Raw genomic sequence first — 14,359 nt, 5'->3', positions numbered from 1 at the left:
GAAGCTGAGATTATATAAATAATTAAATATAGATAAAATTTAGATCATATTATATAAACAAAAAAAAAACAACAGTTATCCTGAAATTTTTCGGGTGTGAAAAAAATAATTCTGACCTCAAAGTTTACGAGTACTTACAGATTACATCAGTAGCAAAAAAATAAAACTCGCGACAACTTTTGTTGTTGGTTGAAGTGAAGGTCGATAACTATTTTGATAACCGCAACTGTCCAAAAATACGTGAAGGATTTCGTTAGAGCATTCATTCCTCGATTAAAGAATAAAAATTAATTTAAAACAAACAAACCGTAAATTAGCTATAAAGTCTCACCGGCGACGGAAATCCGCTCTCGGCGTCGGCAACACCTCTTCTATTAGGGCAAGCAGTGAGAATCAGAAAATGTATCTTACGTCTCTTTCGCTCGGGTTTATAATACGTTATTTACAAAAAAAAAAAAAAAAACTCATGTTTTATTTAATTATTATTATTTTTATTATTACTAGCAAGAAAAAAGTATTCTGTATCTACATTATGTATAACTAGAGGGGTTGAGGCACTTCGTGCCTCTAATAATTATATACAAACATAATATTAGAAAGTTGTTTGTAATTATTCAAAGAAAATACAATTTTTTATATTTTTTTATATTGAGGGGTATAATAGTCCAATAAAAGTAGAGACCAAAAGCAGTTACATATTTTTGTATCCCCTTTATAATAGGTATCACAGTTGTTACATAATTTCATTTTGTTGATTTTGCAATGATTTAGACAATTTTAATATATTTTTTTTTAGGGAACAATTTTAATATATTTATAAAGTATTAAAGTACTATCATAATTTATATATTCTATCTGTAAGCACTTGTATACCGATAACAAATGAAAAAATATTTTTTATCTAATTATTAAAATAATTATCATAAAGATAATATTTTAATTATTATATATAATATAGACCTGTTTATTTGTTACAAATTTTTTTAAAGTAAAAGAATGTAATATTTTATGATTTTAGTAAGTTATTCTATGTAGGTTGAGAACTTCTTTTTTTTTTTTTTGAAATGTAGAAACATAGATATATTAATAAAAAAAATTATAAAGATATATTCTTATTATAAAAAAAATATTTAAACCAAACAAAGAAAATAGAAAGTGAAAAGTTAAACCAAACATGTTTTCTAAGTTTTGAAAATTTGAAAATGAAAATTATTTTCAGAAAATAAAAACTAAAAATGGAAATAGAACACATTAAACCAGACACACCTAATATTTTAAAATGCCATGTGTGTGTGACAGTAATAAAAAAGAAAAAATCAAAGAAAATTTTGCAATTATATCAATTTTGGATGCAGTGTGATACCGAACAGGAATGGACATAAATAACGAACCGGTCACATGACGGTTACAAACCGGTTTGAATTTCTACAAAAAAAGTGCTGTTTCACTTTTTTTAACTGTTAATATAACGTTTATCAACCATCATATACAACATTCTTGGATCCAACTAGTTCAAACAGCACACAATTTTCATTCAACCTTATTTTTTGGTTTTGTAGCATGCAAGTAAAAGGTAAAACGAATATCAACATGAAAAAGGAAAGGAAAAGAGTCTTTGGCATGTTGTGCATCAATTTAAAGATAAAAGTTTACACTATGATATGATTGTGTGTTAATTCCCTGTTAAATGTCCTTCTTTGGTTATGGAAAGATGATGATGTCATGATGACCATATGGCATGGCAATGTATCCATCTATGTCACTTTCTGAGTTATTTGTTATGCTTTATATGGCGGTGGTAGGCAAATTGGGGAAAACACATGCATAATTTACTTTCTGTTGCAATGCCTGTTATGTGCATCAGAAGTCTAGAATATGTTGCATTTTTGCCTCTCAAAATTTGGTAGTGACAGTTTACATATAAAGGAAAATTTGATGTTGGAAATGCTTATGCCCTGGTTCCAAGTTGCAACACTTAATTGATGTTTTGCTTACGGTTTAGTTTCAATTCACTAAAAACTTGAAGATGCTTTTGATATTCTAATCCAAAGCACAAAGGCTTATTGCCAAGACTGTTGCTTTGTATACAGTGTGTTATGCAAATATACACAACTTAAGGAATTCATACATTATTTGCTTATCTTCAAGAACATTGATTTACATTCGGTTGTCCCAAAAGAAAATTTTAGTAGGGAATTTTATTCTATTTTGTCATCATAGTTTCATCTCTTCATTTGTTTCTCGCGAAGAAACTACAGACTTCCTAGAAACACCTGATCAATTCTTGTGTATCATTGGCAACTAAGGCAAGCATCAAATAGTAAAGCCTGTTTTGAAGGCTCGATTTCTTTAAGATTTTCAAGATTATTTTGATTTGCTAGTGTAATGTTGGTTCCCTAACAAATCTCTAACTTTCCTTTTAAGGGGAAATGGTGTTTAAAGTAGTAGATGAGTGAGTATTAGTAAATTAAATGAGCTTTTACCTAAGGTGGTCATGGCCATTTTGAAGCAATAGGATTTTATTTTGTGCCATTATTACCTAGCAATTATTTAAAAAGTAATCTAGAATGAAAATAAAATGTTTCAAAATGTAGTGAAGTTCTTGCAAATTGATCAAGGGCACTCTTGTTTCACTATTTGTAGCTAATTCTACGCTAAACAAAGAAAGTCTATACATCATGATATTTTCTCAACCATCTGAGTGATACAAAATAAGAATTATAATGATACTTTTATAACGTGTATACTCACTCATCTATTTAATATCTCCAATTTTCTTATGTTAGCTTCATTGTTGCAATCTGGTAAATTTGCATACTAATTAATGATTAATTGCCCAATAACTATAACTATTAAATATATATATATATATATACATTTTAGGTTGGAGGAAAAGCCTCCAAGGGTGGAAGTTGTTGTCTCTACAGAAGAATCAGATACTAGCAATGCTTGATACATAAAAGGATTAAATAAAATGGGGGCACCAAAAGTTTCTAGATGTGGAAGAAGAAGGAGAACAATTGCTGGTAAAAGTTCAATTACTCAGCAACCAGCCAGTCATGACTCCAACAAATTGAGCAAATTTGAGTTAGCTAATCTGGAATGGACCAATAGGATTCCAGAGTGTCCAGTGTACCACCCATTAGAGCATGAGTTTGAGCATCCATTGGTTTATCTGCAGAATATTGCTCCAGAGGCCTCTAAATATGGTACGTGATAACAAGTTATGGATGTTTTGTCTTTTAACCACACATATTTCATTACTGTGTTTATGAGATAAAGGCTTCATCTGTCATTAAAAGGTTTATACCAAGAACTCTCCCTCTATCAGAAATTGATTTGATGTCATATATTAGTATGGTAGCAAATAAGTAGGTACATTTGCCATATCATATTATCATGTACAAGCTGTGTGACTTGATTATTCAGATGCTGATAAGTATAGTCACTTTTATCTTAAAATACAAAAGGAAGGATTCTTTTAGAAGTGTTTGTGTAGGAAAGGGAAATGAGGGAAATTAGACAGTATTTTTCAAAATTGAAAATGGAACCCTCTATTTTCCTTCAAAATTAGTTACTTACCTTAAGTCTGGTCCCCTCACGTCCATTTATTTGGCCTCCGAAGCGTTCTAGGGATGTCATGCTACTTAGCATGTCTTTGGTCCTGATTTTGGACATGATTTTTCATGTCAAAACTAAAGCTACCAGTTGTAACTTTTGCATCAATGGACATGAATTTATAGTTGGATCCACGTATTGGACGAAGTGACCCTTCCAATTCTCTGTCTTCCTTTGGTTTCCTCTCTGAAAGTGTTTTTAAGTCACAAATTAAAAGGATTTAAACCTTATATTTTATTCAAAGTTCAAACAGGACAGAATCCACTTCCACTAAAATAGAACAAGTACTTTCTTCATCTTTTTGTCTTTTTTCCCCTCACTTCACTAGTATATTTATTATTCCATCCTCATATTTCAGGTATATGCAAAATTGTTTCTCCAATTGCAGCTTCTAATCCAGCAGCTTTTGTCTTACTGGAAGAGAAAAAAGATTTCAAGTTTGAAACAAATGTGCAGCCTCTTTGGCTTTCTAAATGGAATGAAAAGGATATAATAACCTTTTCTATGAGTGGAAGGTAAGATAATATCATGCTTTTATGCCTTTATACTAAATTTATTTAAAATAAAATTGTAATTGACAGTTATTGTTTCAACCAGAAAATATACATATCATGAATTTGAGGCTCTTGCAAACAAGGCTTTCTTCAGTAGATTTCAGAGTTCTGAAAGTCTTACTTCTTCATATGTGGAAAAGGAGTTCTGGCATGAGATGGCTCATGGAGAGAAGGGAACAGTTGAGTATGGAGTCAATGTTGAGGGCAGTGCCTTTTCATGTGATCCTGATGACAGGCTTGCAGCAAGCAAATGGAATTTGAAGGTTGATTTTCAGACTTTATGCTGACTCCATTTCCTTTCAGTGCTCTCTTAGTATCTGCTCTCTTGCAACTGGTTTTTATTTGTCATATATTGCATCTCAAAATCTTGAAATTGAGTTTGCTATTAGAATTTAATATATTGATTGTTATTGGCAGTAACATTATTTTATACATGTATTGGTTGTTTAATTAATATTTTGCATTTGATTTCAGAATTTCTCACGACTTCTACAGTCCCCATTGCATTTGGTTGACAGGGAAATTCCAGTAAGAAAATTTTTTTTGTAACCTAACACAAATTCAAAAGTTATAATTTCTTCTTTCTAATTCCAATGCAAAAAATTTTAGGGAATAACTAATCCTATGCTTTACATTGGGATGTTGTTCAGTATGTTTGCATGGCATGTAGAAGATCATTATTTGTACAGGTATATCTAAGAACATTTTGCTTTTCCACTGCCTCAGCCATGGTTTGACTTAACTCAGATCACTGAATGCATTTCTGTCTTCTTTGCAGCATAAATTATCATCACTCGGGGGCAAATAAAATTTGGTATTGTGTTCCTAGCTATGCAGCTTCTCAATTCGAAAAGACCGTCTTAAATCATGTGTATTGCAATAAGATCTTAACAAAACATCGAGAGGATGAAGCTTTCAAATTTCTTGCACAAAAAACAACCATGTTCCCACCAAATGTCCTGTTGCAACATGATGTGGCAGTTTACAAGGCTGTACAGAAGCCGGGAGAGTTTATCATCACCTTTCCTAGATCATATCATGCTGGATTTAGTCAAGGTAATCTCTTAATGTCTTTACAGGTCTCTTTGTGAATTTGTCTCCACGTATACAGAGACATACAAATTCTAGTTTTACAGTCTCTACTGTGTCAATGTAAAACCAACCATAAATCATCACATGTGTGATTCTTAAAGTGGCTACTATAAAAATAAAAAAGCTTCTTATCACATATGACAATATGTAATCAGATGATAGTGTAAAAACCATATTGCGAGTGCATTCTAATTAAATTCTATTAATCATTTGATTCTTAATGTTGATCCTAGGTTTTAACTGTGGAGAAGCTGTAAACTTTGCTATTGGTGATTGGTTTCCACTTGGGGCTGCAGCTAGCAATCGTTATGGACATCTCAGAATGTGGTCTTTAATTCCATATGAGGAACTTCTTTGTAAAGAGGCAATGTTGGTTTACAAGTCCTCAAGAGTCAGAAGTTCCAAGAACAAACATGAAGACACAGCATCTTATCAAGCTATTATGCTATCTTTCTTGCATCTTATGCAATATTATAAGACATCCCTTTTGCGACTGAACAGTTCAAGAAAATTCTCAAGTTCTTCAAATACATCAGGTTCTCAGTTGTGCAGCCTTTGCCACAGAGATTGTTACGTTGCTTACTTGTTGTGCAAGCATTGCTGTTCTCGTCCAATATGTCTTTTCCATGGTAATAAGACATCATTATTATATTCTCTTGAGAATTGCCATGTCAATTGCTTTAGTTATTGATAGGCGAACTTGTTTTGACATATGCTTTTTGGCTCTGCTTATTATGCCATGCAGACATTGCACCAACTTGTCCATGTGGGAGAAATTATAGCATTTTTAAAAGGAATCGCATTTTTGCACTGGAAGAGGCTGCCAAAAGTTTTGAACAGGAAAAAGAAAGCGTTGACACATTCTCTCTTTCAAGTATATTCTCCGATAACAAAAATGAATGCATCAAAGATCTCAAGGTATGTGAAAATATAAACATGAAATTGGTTAAGGCATAATCTGATGGTTTGGCAGTGAAACTTCAGGACCCTCTTACTGAAATTAAATACTACTTGCACCACAAATATATTGAATTACTTTACTTATCTTCAGGTTGCTTATTTAAAGGTATCTAATTTATGTCCGTTTTTGAAATTAAAACTGAAATCAGAATAGTCCACGTCACAAAGATAAAAGTGTAAGAGGAACTGCAATGGAAGTATCTGGCAGCATCAAGCGCAGGGTTGAAAAGAATAAGACAACAAAGCACTGGAAAGACTGCAACCCTCTATCTGTGAAGGGTAAGAAAAGGAGAGGAAACAGTTATAACTTGAGAAATCGCAAATCAAATTTGACTTGAGTTCTAGCAGTGACTTCAACTGGCTACATTCTCCTAATTCATACATTATTTAGAAGTTGCAAATTGTAGATTAGTTAAGCCATTTCATCCATTTTATATAGCATTACTTCTGGGACTTGTTAGGATAATACACAATACGTTGAAAAGGTTGTTATTGTTCTTATAAACAAATCCAAGCAAGAGACAAAACAATCTTACGACATTACTCATTACTACAAAGCAACTGGCATACCAAATCATGCAGGCAGAAATGATCACACTAGAACAAACAAGAACACATTCCAGTAGGATCCTAACATACAACTCAACAGTGCAAATACCATCTCCATGCCAAAGACATGTACAACATATTGTCACCATTACAATTACTAAGTTTCTCATACACTGCCAATCCACAGTCTTTCAAAAACAATATGAACCACACACCCTCAACATCAACAAAGAATTCGCAATTCATAATATCACATCAACTAATGGAGGTCAAAAGGAAATCCAGCAGCGCTGAGAAACAAATTCCAAACTAATATGCACCTACAGCGAACAAAAACTTGCCCATTACAAATCTAGAGAGCCTAAAAAGAGAACATTTTTCAACCAAATTGTACAGTCTCAACCAAATTTTTCAACTCCGTGTTGGTATCTTAATCTTTCTCTTTGCTACTCCTGACTTGCAATGTTCTTTACTATTACCTGTCTGGTCGGTCTAATTGAACAGCTTGATCAAACATCCTTCTCTGGTATTCTGCATGGTTTCTTAAAGATTCATTTGTTTCCTGCGAAAAACAAATGCATTGCATGGTTATTACTGTTTTTCTTTAAAACAATCATTTTTTTGTGTTTAAATTTCTCTTTGTTTAAAAATAACGATAAAAACTAACTTAACCACCCAGACAGAGATGATGAATTCGCATCACACTGGCCAATCTATAACTCCAGCTTATTTACGTCAAGGGTGAATTTACCATAGAAGGTTTTTTCCCCAATCATATTGAAATAATCATAACTTCCACACATTCCCATATTTTAGGTAATTTTAAGAAATACACATTTGAACAGGATTTAGTAGTAGACAATTAATGATGGTATAAATCTAGAAAAGAAAAATGAAGAAACAACTCCACTTTAAGATAAGTTGATCCCTTGGTTTTAAATTGTGGTTCCAAATACTGGGATTACGAATATTAACATGAATTTATTATATATAAGCACTTAACATATTTTTTTATAACTATTAATATATCTTTTGCTTATAAAGAAATTTACATTTTCATTCATTCTTAAAATTTTGTATCATTATATTAAAGAATAATTTAGAACAAAATTATAATTATAATAAAAATAAAGATGCAATCTAAATAAATTTAAGAAATTAAGAGAAACATGAAATAAAATATATCATAAAATTATTTAAATTACTTATATATTATAAATCATGGTAGTTTATTCTAAACTACCAAACAATTGAAGCACCTTGAAGTATATATCAATTAAATGTGTTTATAACAGCAGGGCGAAAGTGCACGTTGAGTAGTGGGTATGCACATTAGCGGTGCCAACACCTTGCAGGGCGTGTGCAAGTCAAGTGTCAATTTTTTTATAATAAAACGCAAACGGATACTCATTTTCTCACAAAGTCATGTAAGGACAAATCCACGCGGCCACAACCCCCTTCTTCTTCCCCTTTCTCTTCATCGCAACACAATCAAGAATAAGAAATAAGATGGAGAGCAAAGCTCACAGCCACACAGTAAAACAACGATAAAAACGATTATCTGTAACGGTTTCGATGAGGTTCCTTTGCAGCCAAACCACCGTTGAAACACTGACCAATCCCCATATCCTATCTATATTTGCTCCAATAAATATAGATTGGTCAGAGCATAAAATAGTCTAGGCCTTAAACTTAGGGCAGAACAGGGAGCATTAAGAAGAACTCTGTCAACACTGTCAGGAGAAAAACCTTTTGAACGATCAACCCGACCACCCACACTCTGATTTCTTCCAGGTCAATTTCTCGTTCTCCGCTTGTTTAAATGCATTTTTTAAAATAATTTAAAACCTTTAGGCTTTAAATTATTTAAAAATGCATTTATAAATTGTTGATAGAGAAATACTTTTTCTGTCTATGACAATTAACAAATATTAAACAGGAAAGTGACAAACCATGCAAAAGAAAAAAGCCAATAGAAATTCAATGTTTAATTCTGGCAGCAAGTGTGATTCAATATATAATTCCAACACACTTGATAGTACAGCTTTAGCATTGAACAAAATCTTAATCCATGTTCTAAAGGACCAGATAATGCTTTCTATCATGTGTAAATGAACAGGTCAGCAAGTAGCAAATAAAGGCATTTAACTTTCCTCCAGAGTCAGAGATCTAAACCTTCTGTAATAAGGGGTGACTCTCTTTCTACTTGCAAATTTGATGAATCAAACACTTGATTTGTCACATCATTTTTGGCATTACTAGAGCATGGATCAGTAAAAGTATCAAAATCATCTCTTCGACAAACAGATTTAAGAGCATCTAATTTAAATGTCTTTATACAACTCAAGCCCATTTCAGCTGCCAATTTCTGAACATCCAGCACCTTGACAGTCATCAAAATTTGGTATGTTAAGCAACCATCAATTTATTATAATTCTACAAGATTCATACCATTAATTTATCACAATCATATCAAACAAGACTAATATTCTGTGTATAAAAACAGGGCACAGAAAGCTGGCAAGTCATGATACACTGAAATAAATTAGAAAATAGAACAATATGTTAATGCAAGCAATAGGGATGGCAAGTATTTTACTAGAGTTCAGGATTCCCACCTTATTATAAGATCTATCTATTGCAATGATCCCTCCTTCATCGTTCATAAGTATTGCTATTGCAGTTGTTTTCCCCCCAGGATCCTGATCATCAATTCCTGATTTAGCATCTTATTTTATTCTCCTTTTTTTATTATCTGTTTCTTCTTGTTAAAAATTTAAAATACAATACAACAAAAGCTTGTCTAAAATACAAGAAGATGTCAAGCCTAGTATTTCAATGTAAACAAAACTAACTTTTATGCATCTGGCAATAATTCAATCAATATATGAAATGAAAGACACCCCCCTTCAAAATAAAAGTTTAAGTTTTAACTTTTAAATGGATGTTCGTCCTTAAATTATCTTGGGAGTATTAAAGAAAAAGAAAACCGACATTCCCAATATGCATACTTGCAAATCTGTCGCCCCAAATGGAAGTCCAGTCGATGCAACCAAATCAATGTCCCAATAAACTCGGGTCCCCTATATACTCTGCAATCTGTTCAAGTTTCACATTGAACATCTCATGGGTATCAGCATCCCTAACAACAGCACTTTCCCTGTCCAAATCCCTCTCCACCAAACTCCCATACACACCCTTGTATTTACCAGCCAACACAAGCACCGGCCCCCCACATCTCGGAATTGCCGTCTCAAGAACATCTTGGGACACCCCTTGAACTATCTCCCTGCTCTCATCCATAGATATATCACAAGTCGTAGGCCCAACAACATCAAGAAACCCTAAACCTTCCTTAGCGGTTCTGCGCTTGATCTGCACCGCCTTAACATCCTCCTTCGCGTTCCTCCCAAATTATATACGGACACAATATTAAAAGGTTATTTGTAATTATTCAAAGAAAATATAAATTTTTTTTGTATTTTTTTATATTGAGGGGTATAATAGTCCACTAAAAATGGAGACTAAAAACAGTTACATATTTTTGTATCCTCTTTATAATAGTACAAATGGATTTGGCTTTCCTTCATATTCACCATCTTCAATTTATGTCCCACCAAAACCATTATATGAATTAGAAGGGTCGAGGTGTACTTAATGCCTCTAATAATTATATACGGACTTAATATTAAAAAGTTGTTTATAATTATTTAAAAAAATTATATTCTTTTTTTTATTTTTTTATATTAAGGGATATAATAGTCCACTAAAAGTGGAGACTAAAAATGGTTACATATTTTTGTATCCTCTTTATAATAGGTATATTTTTGTATCCTCTTTATAATAGGTATAGATATAACTACTATTTGGTCTCCATTTTTACTATGACTTTTTTACCCTTAATAATATTATATATTAAATAATTAATACAAGTAATTATGTCATTTTATTTAAGTAACTACTCACTCTTATTTTTTTTAACCGCATATTATCTAAAGTAATTGCACTCATTGTTCGCACTTTCACATTCCTCTCTTTCTTGCTTCCTCTTTTTTTTGTTAAAGTGACTTCATATCCCTGCATAATATATCCTCCATTTTATGTGTATCCTTTCTCATGGCAGTCAAGATTCGAGAAAAAGGGAATTTTTCCTCCCCACCAGCAACTTTATTTCATTATTTTCTTCTCGCAACAAACCTCTCACACCTTTCTTATTCTTCTTATTCTCTCTATTATATCATGTTATCATCTTTGTCTCTTTGTTTTCCATTCAATCCCCTTAGGCCTATTTCCTTCAAACCTTTCTACTTTTTTTTTTTTCATTTTTCAATCCACTTAAATTGCCCACAATAAACATTTCACCAATTATATACATTACGACTATCATTGTTCGTTGGTTTTGACATAAAATGAGAACGAATAGATGGGCTAACAACATGGGAAGGATTTCAAGAATTGGTAGTTTTGCAATTGCGTCTAAGGATTGAGAGTTTCTCACTTTCACTCAGATTCCTCAGCCACGTTTTTTCAGGTTGATTCACTTTTCTCAATTCTATTTTCTCATGCTCATTAAAAAAAATTCTACATTAAATTATGTAAATTTAGTCATTTTTTACCATGATTTTTTTTGCATTATTTTTACAGTAAATTTAAATTTATTCAACTTTTTAAAAATTCAAATTTAAGATATCTCTATTTTCCAAATTCATTTTTTTCCTTTTAAATTATAAAAATTCATTTTTAAACTTATTATCTTAATAGATTTAAAATTTTAAATATATAATCATATTTTATTAAAAATTCAAATTTAAAATATGCCTAATTTTGAATTTTGAATTTTATTTAATTTTTAATAGTTTTAAAATTACAAAAAAAATATTTTTAAACTTATAAATATTTTGTCTCCACTTTCTTTTATACAATTTTACTCCTTATTATTATTGATATTGATGGTTACTTTCTTTCAAAATAATAACCGTAAGGTGTTTACTTTCTTTCAAAATAATAATTGTACGGTGGTTACTTTCTTTCAAAATAATAACCATACGGTGGTTACTTTCTTTCAAAATAATAATCACACAAATAGCCGTTGTTAAGTATGTTATTTTCAAAAAAAAATATAAACCAAATTCATTCTCACTCTATTATGAGTCCCAATCCAACGCTTTGTAAGATAGTGCTTTTTTTTCTCTCACCAAAATTTATATTCAACGCTATCACCAAATCACACAATTATCGTATCTAACTGGGTTGTCCATAATTCTTATGACAGCATCACTCCCTATACTTTCAAGCAAGAAACAAAACATATTTTTTCTCCTAATAAAAAAAGTCAAAACACGCTGTTAAAATTGACTTATCCGCTTGAATCCTGGTTCCATGACTCATCGCCAATGATATACATCAATGTCTTCCATATTGTGTTTTGATCGATGAACGCCATTAGTACCTTTGATCTTATGTTTTCCCATCCATAGCTTCCAGGTTAGTATTCTCTTTTAACTTCTATCTATAACTTCTATAACTTTTTTACCCTTATTGATGATTACTTTCTTTTAAAATAATAACTACACAATATATCTATAACTTTTTTTTACATTATCTACAATTAGATATGCTAAAAATTAGAATAAAAGGAGTGTAATTTTGTTTTTATTTTCTCAAGGATGACATGCATCAATGCTATTAGTTACACAAAAATAACATGTAACATGTCTACAAGTTATTCGATTTAAAAGTAATAGTAAAAATTACTTTTAAAAGTTTTAAAATTTACAAAAACATAAATAAATTTAACTATATTTGGAGGACATCCTTTACATTGAATTCATTTCAAGTTTAGTCAATAGTAAATTTAAATGTATTTTTCTTTCATTTTATGTTTAATCAATTTTTTAAATGTCCATATTTAAAATATGTTTGTTTCTTATTTTGATTTTTATTTTTTAAGTTATAGATTTAATATTTTAAAATTTTATTTGAAAACTTATTATTTTAATATATGTAAAATTTTAAATATATTTATAAATATCTAATATAATTTCAGTAGATATTATAAATTAAAAAATGTTACAATTCAACCATGAAACATAAAATTTGATTTATGTTACCCAAATAATATGATCACTATGTTTCATTGAACTTAAATGTGTATCTGAAATTTATTCTATTTTTTTCAATAAAATTGGGTTTACTAAATTAAATATGTTTTTCAACTTTAATTATTTTTTTCATGAAATTATGTTAGTTTCAAAAGTTATGTTTTTAATATCACATATTTATTTTGTAGTGTTTAACTCTTTTGTATTAACTAAAATTTGGAAAATGGTGAAAAAATAATTGTTATTTAAAAAATTAGAAAGGTAATATAATAATATGGTTGTGAAAATATTTTATGTGTGTCAATTTAATAGATATAAAAATATAATTTTAACATTTCTTCATTTAAATAAATTCTAACTCATATTTTTCTCAATATTAAGACACTTGAAAATGCAAGATTGAGTAATACCTTTTATATTGACAACTTTCATGCAAAATAAAATATCTCTATTTTTTAGGTTATGGTTATTTCTTTCATAAAATAAAATAAATTACATGAAATTTTAAATATCTGATATTGATACATGACATTGTATTATTTATTTTTGTAGCTTTTTAAAGTCAAAGAAATTATGGATGATGTATTATATAAAGAATTGAAATTTATTATTGAAAGGTATGACATTATTCAATTTAATTATTTATTAATTCTGATATATGTTTTATTTATGTTAATGTTAACTAAAAGTAATAGCAGAATGAATTATTTGAAGAAATCGAATGAAAAATGAACCTAACGCATTATTTGAAAAATGCACGCTTACCTTCTCCCGTATCATATGAATCGTTCATACATTAATTCTCCCTGTAAATAATAACATATACTTTTCTAGTTAAGTGAAATATAATGTTTATATTACATTCTATTCTTCGGATTCACGTGATTGCTTTATAAATTATCTTTCTTGATTTTGAATTATGTATTCTGTTTTAAAAAAAAATTTTCTTCCAAATTTTAGTGTTTATTAATAGAGAAAAGATTATTTGCAAAATAAGTTGTATAAAGTTATTTTTATGCATATAAAAATTTGAATTATTTCTTAGTTTTCTTTTTCTTAAAACTGATTTATTATGTAGAAGTATAATTACTCAGCAAATTTTTAAAAATTTTAAAAAATCATTTAATATTTTATTTTATTAGTTAAAATTGATGAGTAATGATAAAATTATTTATACGTTAATTTAAATGAATAAAATAAAATATTAAATAGTTTTTAAAATTTTTAAAAATTTACTTGATTTATATATTAAAAATTTTAAATTTAATTAATCAATTATTAAAATTTGATATAAAATATAAATTAATAAATTATTAAACAGTAAGTTCAGACAAATTTACTTGAATTTCTCTTTATATATATATATAATGTGTATATAATCAATTATTAAAATAATTTAATCTTTATAAATGTTCCAACACACTTAATTTCCATACAGCTGCTAGTGCTTGGCTGACCTTCCCCGCCGAATTTAATGGGAATGAT

At 29.8% G+C, this 14,359-nt stretch overlaps 1 protein-coding gene and 1 long non-coding RNA gene across 2 annotated transcripts; one reads left to right on the top strand and one right to left on the bottom strand.

Annotated features, from left to right (window-relative positions):
• Positions 1-2,974: 2,974 nt before the first annotated feature.
• LOC145953334 (lysine-specific demethylase JMJ13-like) lies at positions 2,975-6,562 on the top strand. The gene is made up of 9 exons (XM_083067274.1): positions 2,975-3,209; positions 3,977-4,133; positions 4,216-4,435; positions 4,647-4,700; positions 4,782-4,861; positions 4,951-5,228; positions 5,498-5,893; positions 6,010-6,182; positions 6,374-6,562. The coding sequence occupies exons 1-9, from the start codon at positions 2,975-2,977 to the stop codon at positions 6,560-6,562; spliced, it is 1,782 nt and encodes a 593-aa protein (XP_082923400.1).
• A 285-nt stretch (positions 6,563-6,847) lies between these two features.
• Positions 6,848-10,195, bottom strand: LOC145953000 (uncharacterized). The gene is made up of 3 exons (XR_014430508.1): positions 9,785-10,195; positions 9,392-9,475; positions 6,848-7,335 (listed from the first exon to the last, which is right to left on the bottom strand). It is a non-coding gene; the product is annotated as an uncharacterized LOC145953000 (long non-coding RNA).
• Between the last annotated feature and the right edge of the window lie 4,164 nt (positions 10,196-14,359).

The sequence above is a fragment of the Cajanus cajan genome, chromosome 11 (genome assembly GCF_000230855.2).
Source record: "Cajanus cajan strain Asha chromosome 11, NIPB_CcT2T_4, whole genome shotgun sequence".
Lineage (NCBI taxonomy): Eukaryota > Viridiplantae > Streptophyta > Magnoliopsida > Fabales > Fabaceae > Cajanus > Cajanus cajan.
The sequence above is the reverse complement of the archived record's forward strand: the minus strand, read 5'-3'. Positions and strand labels throughout refer to the sequence as shown.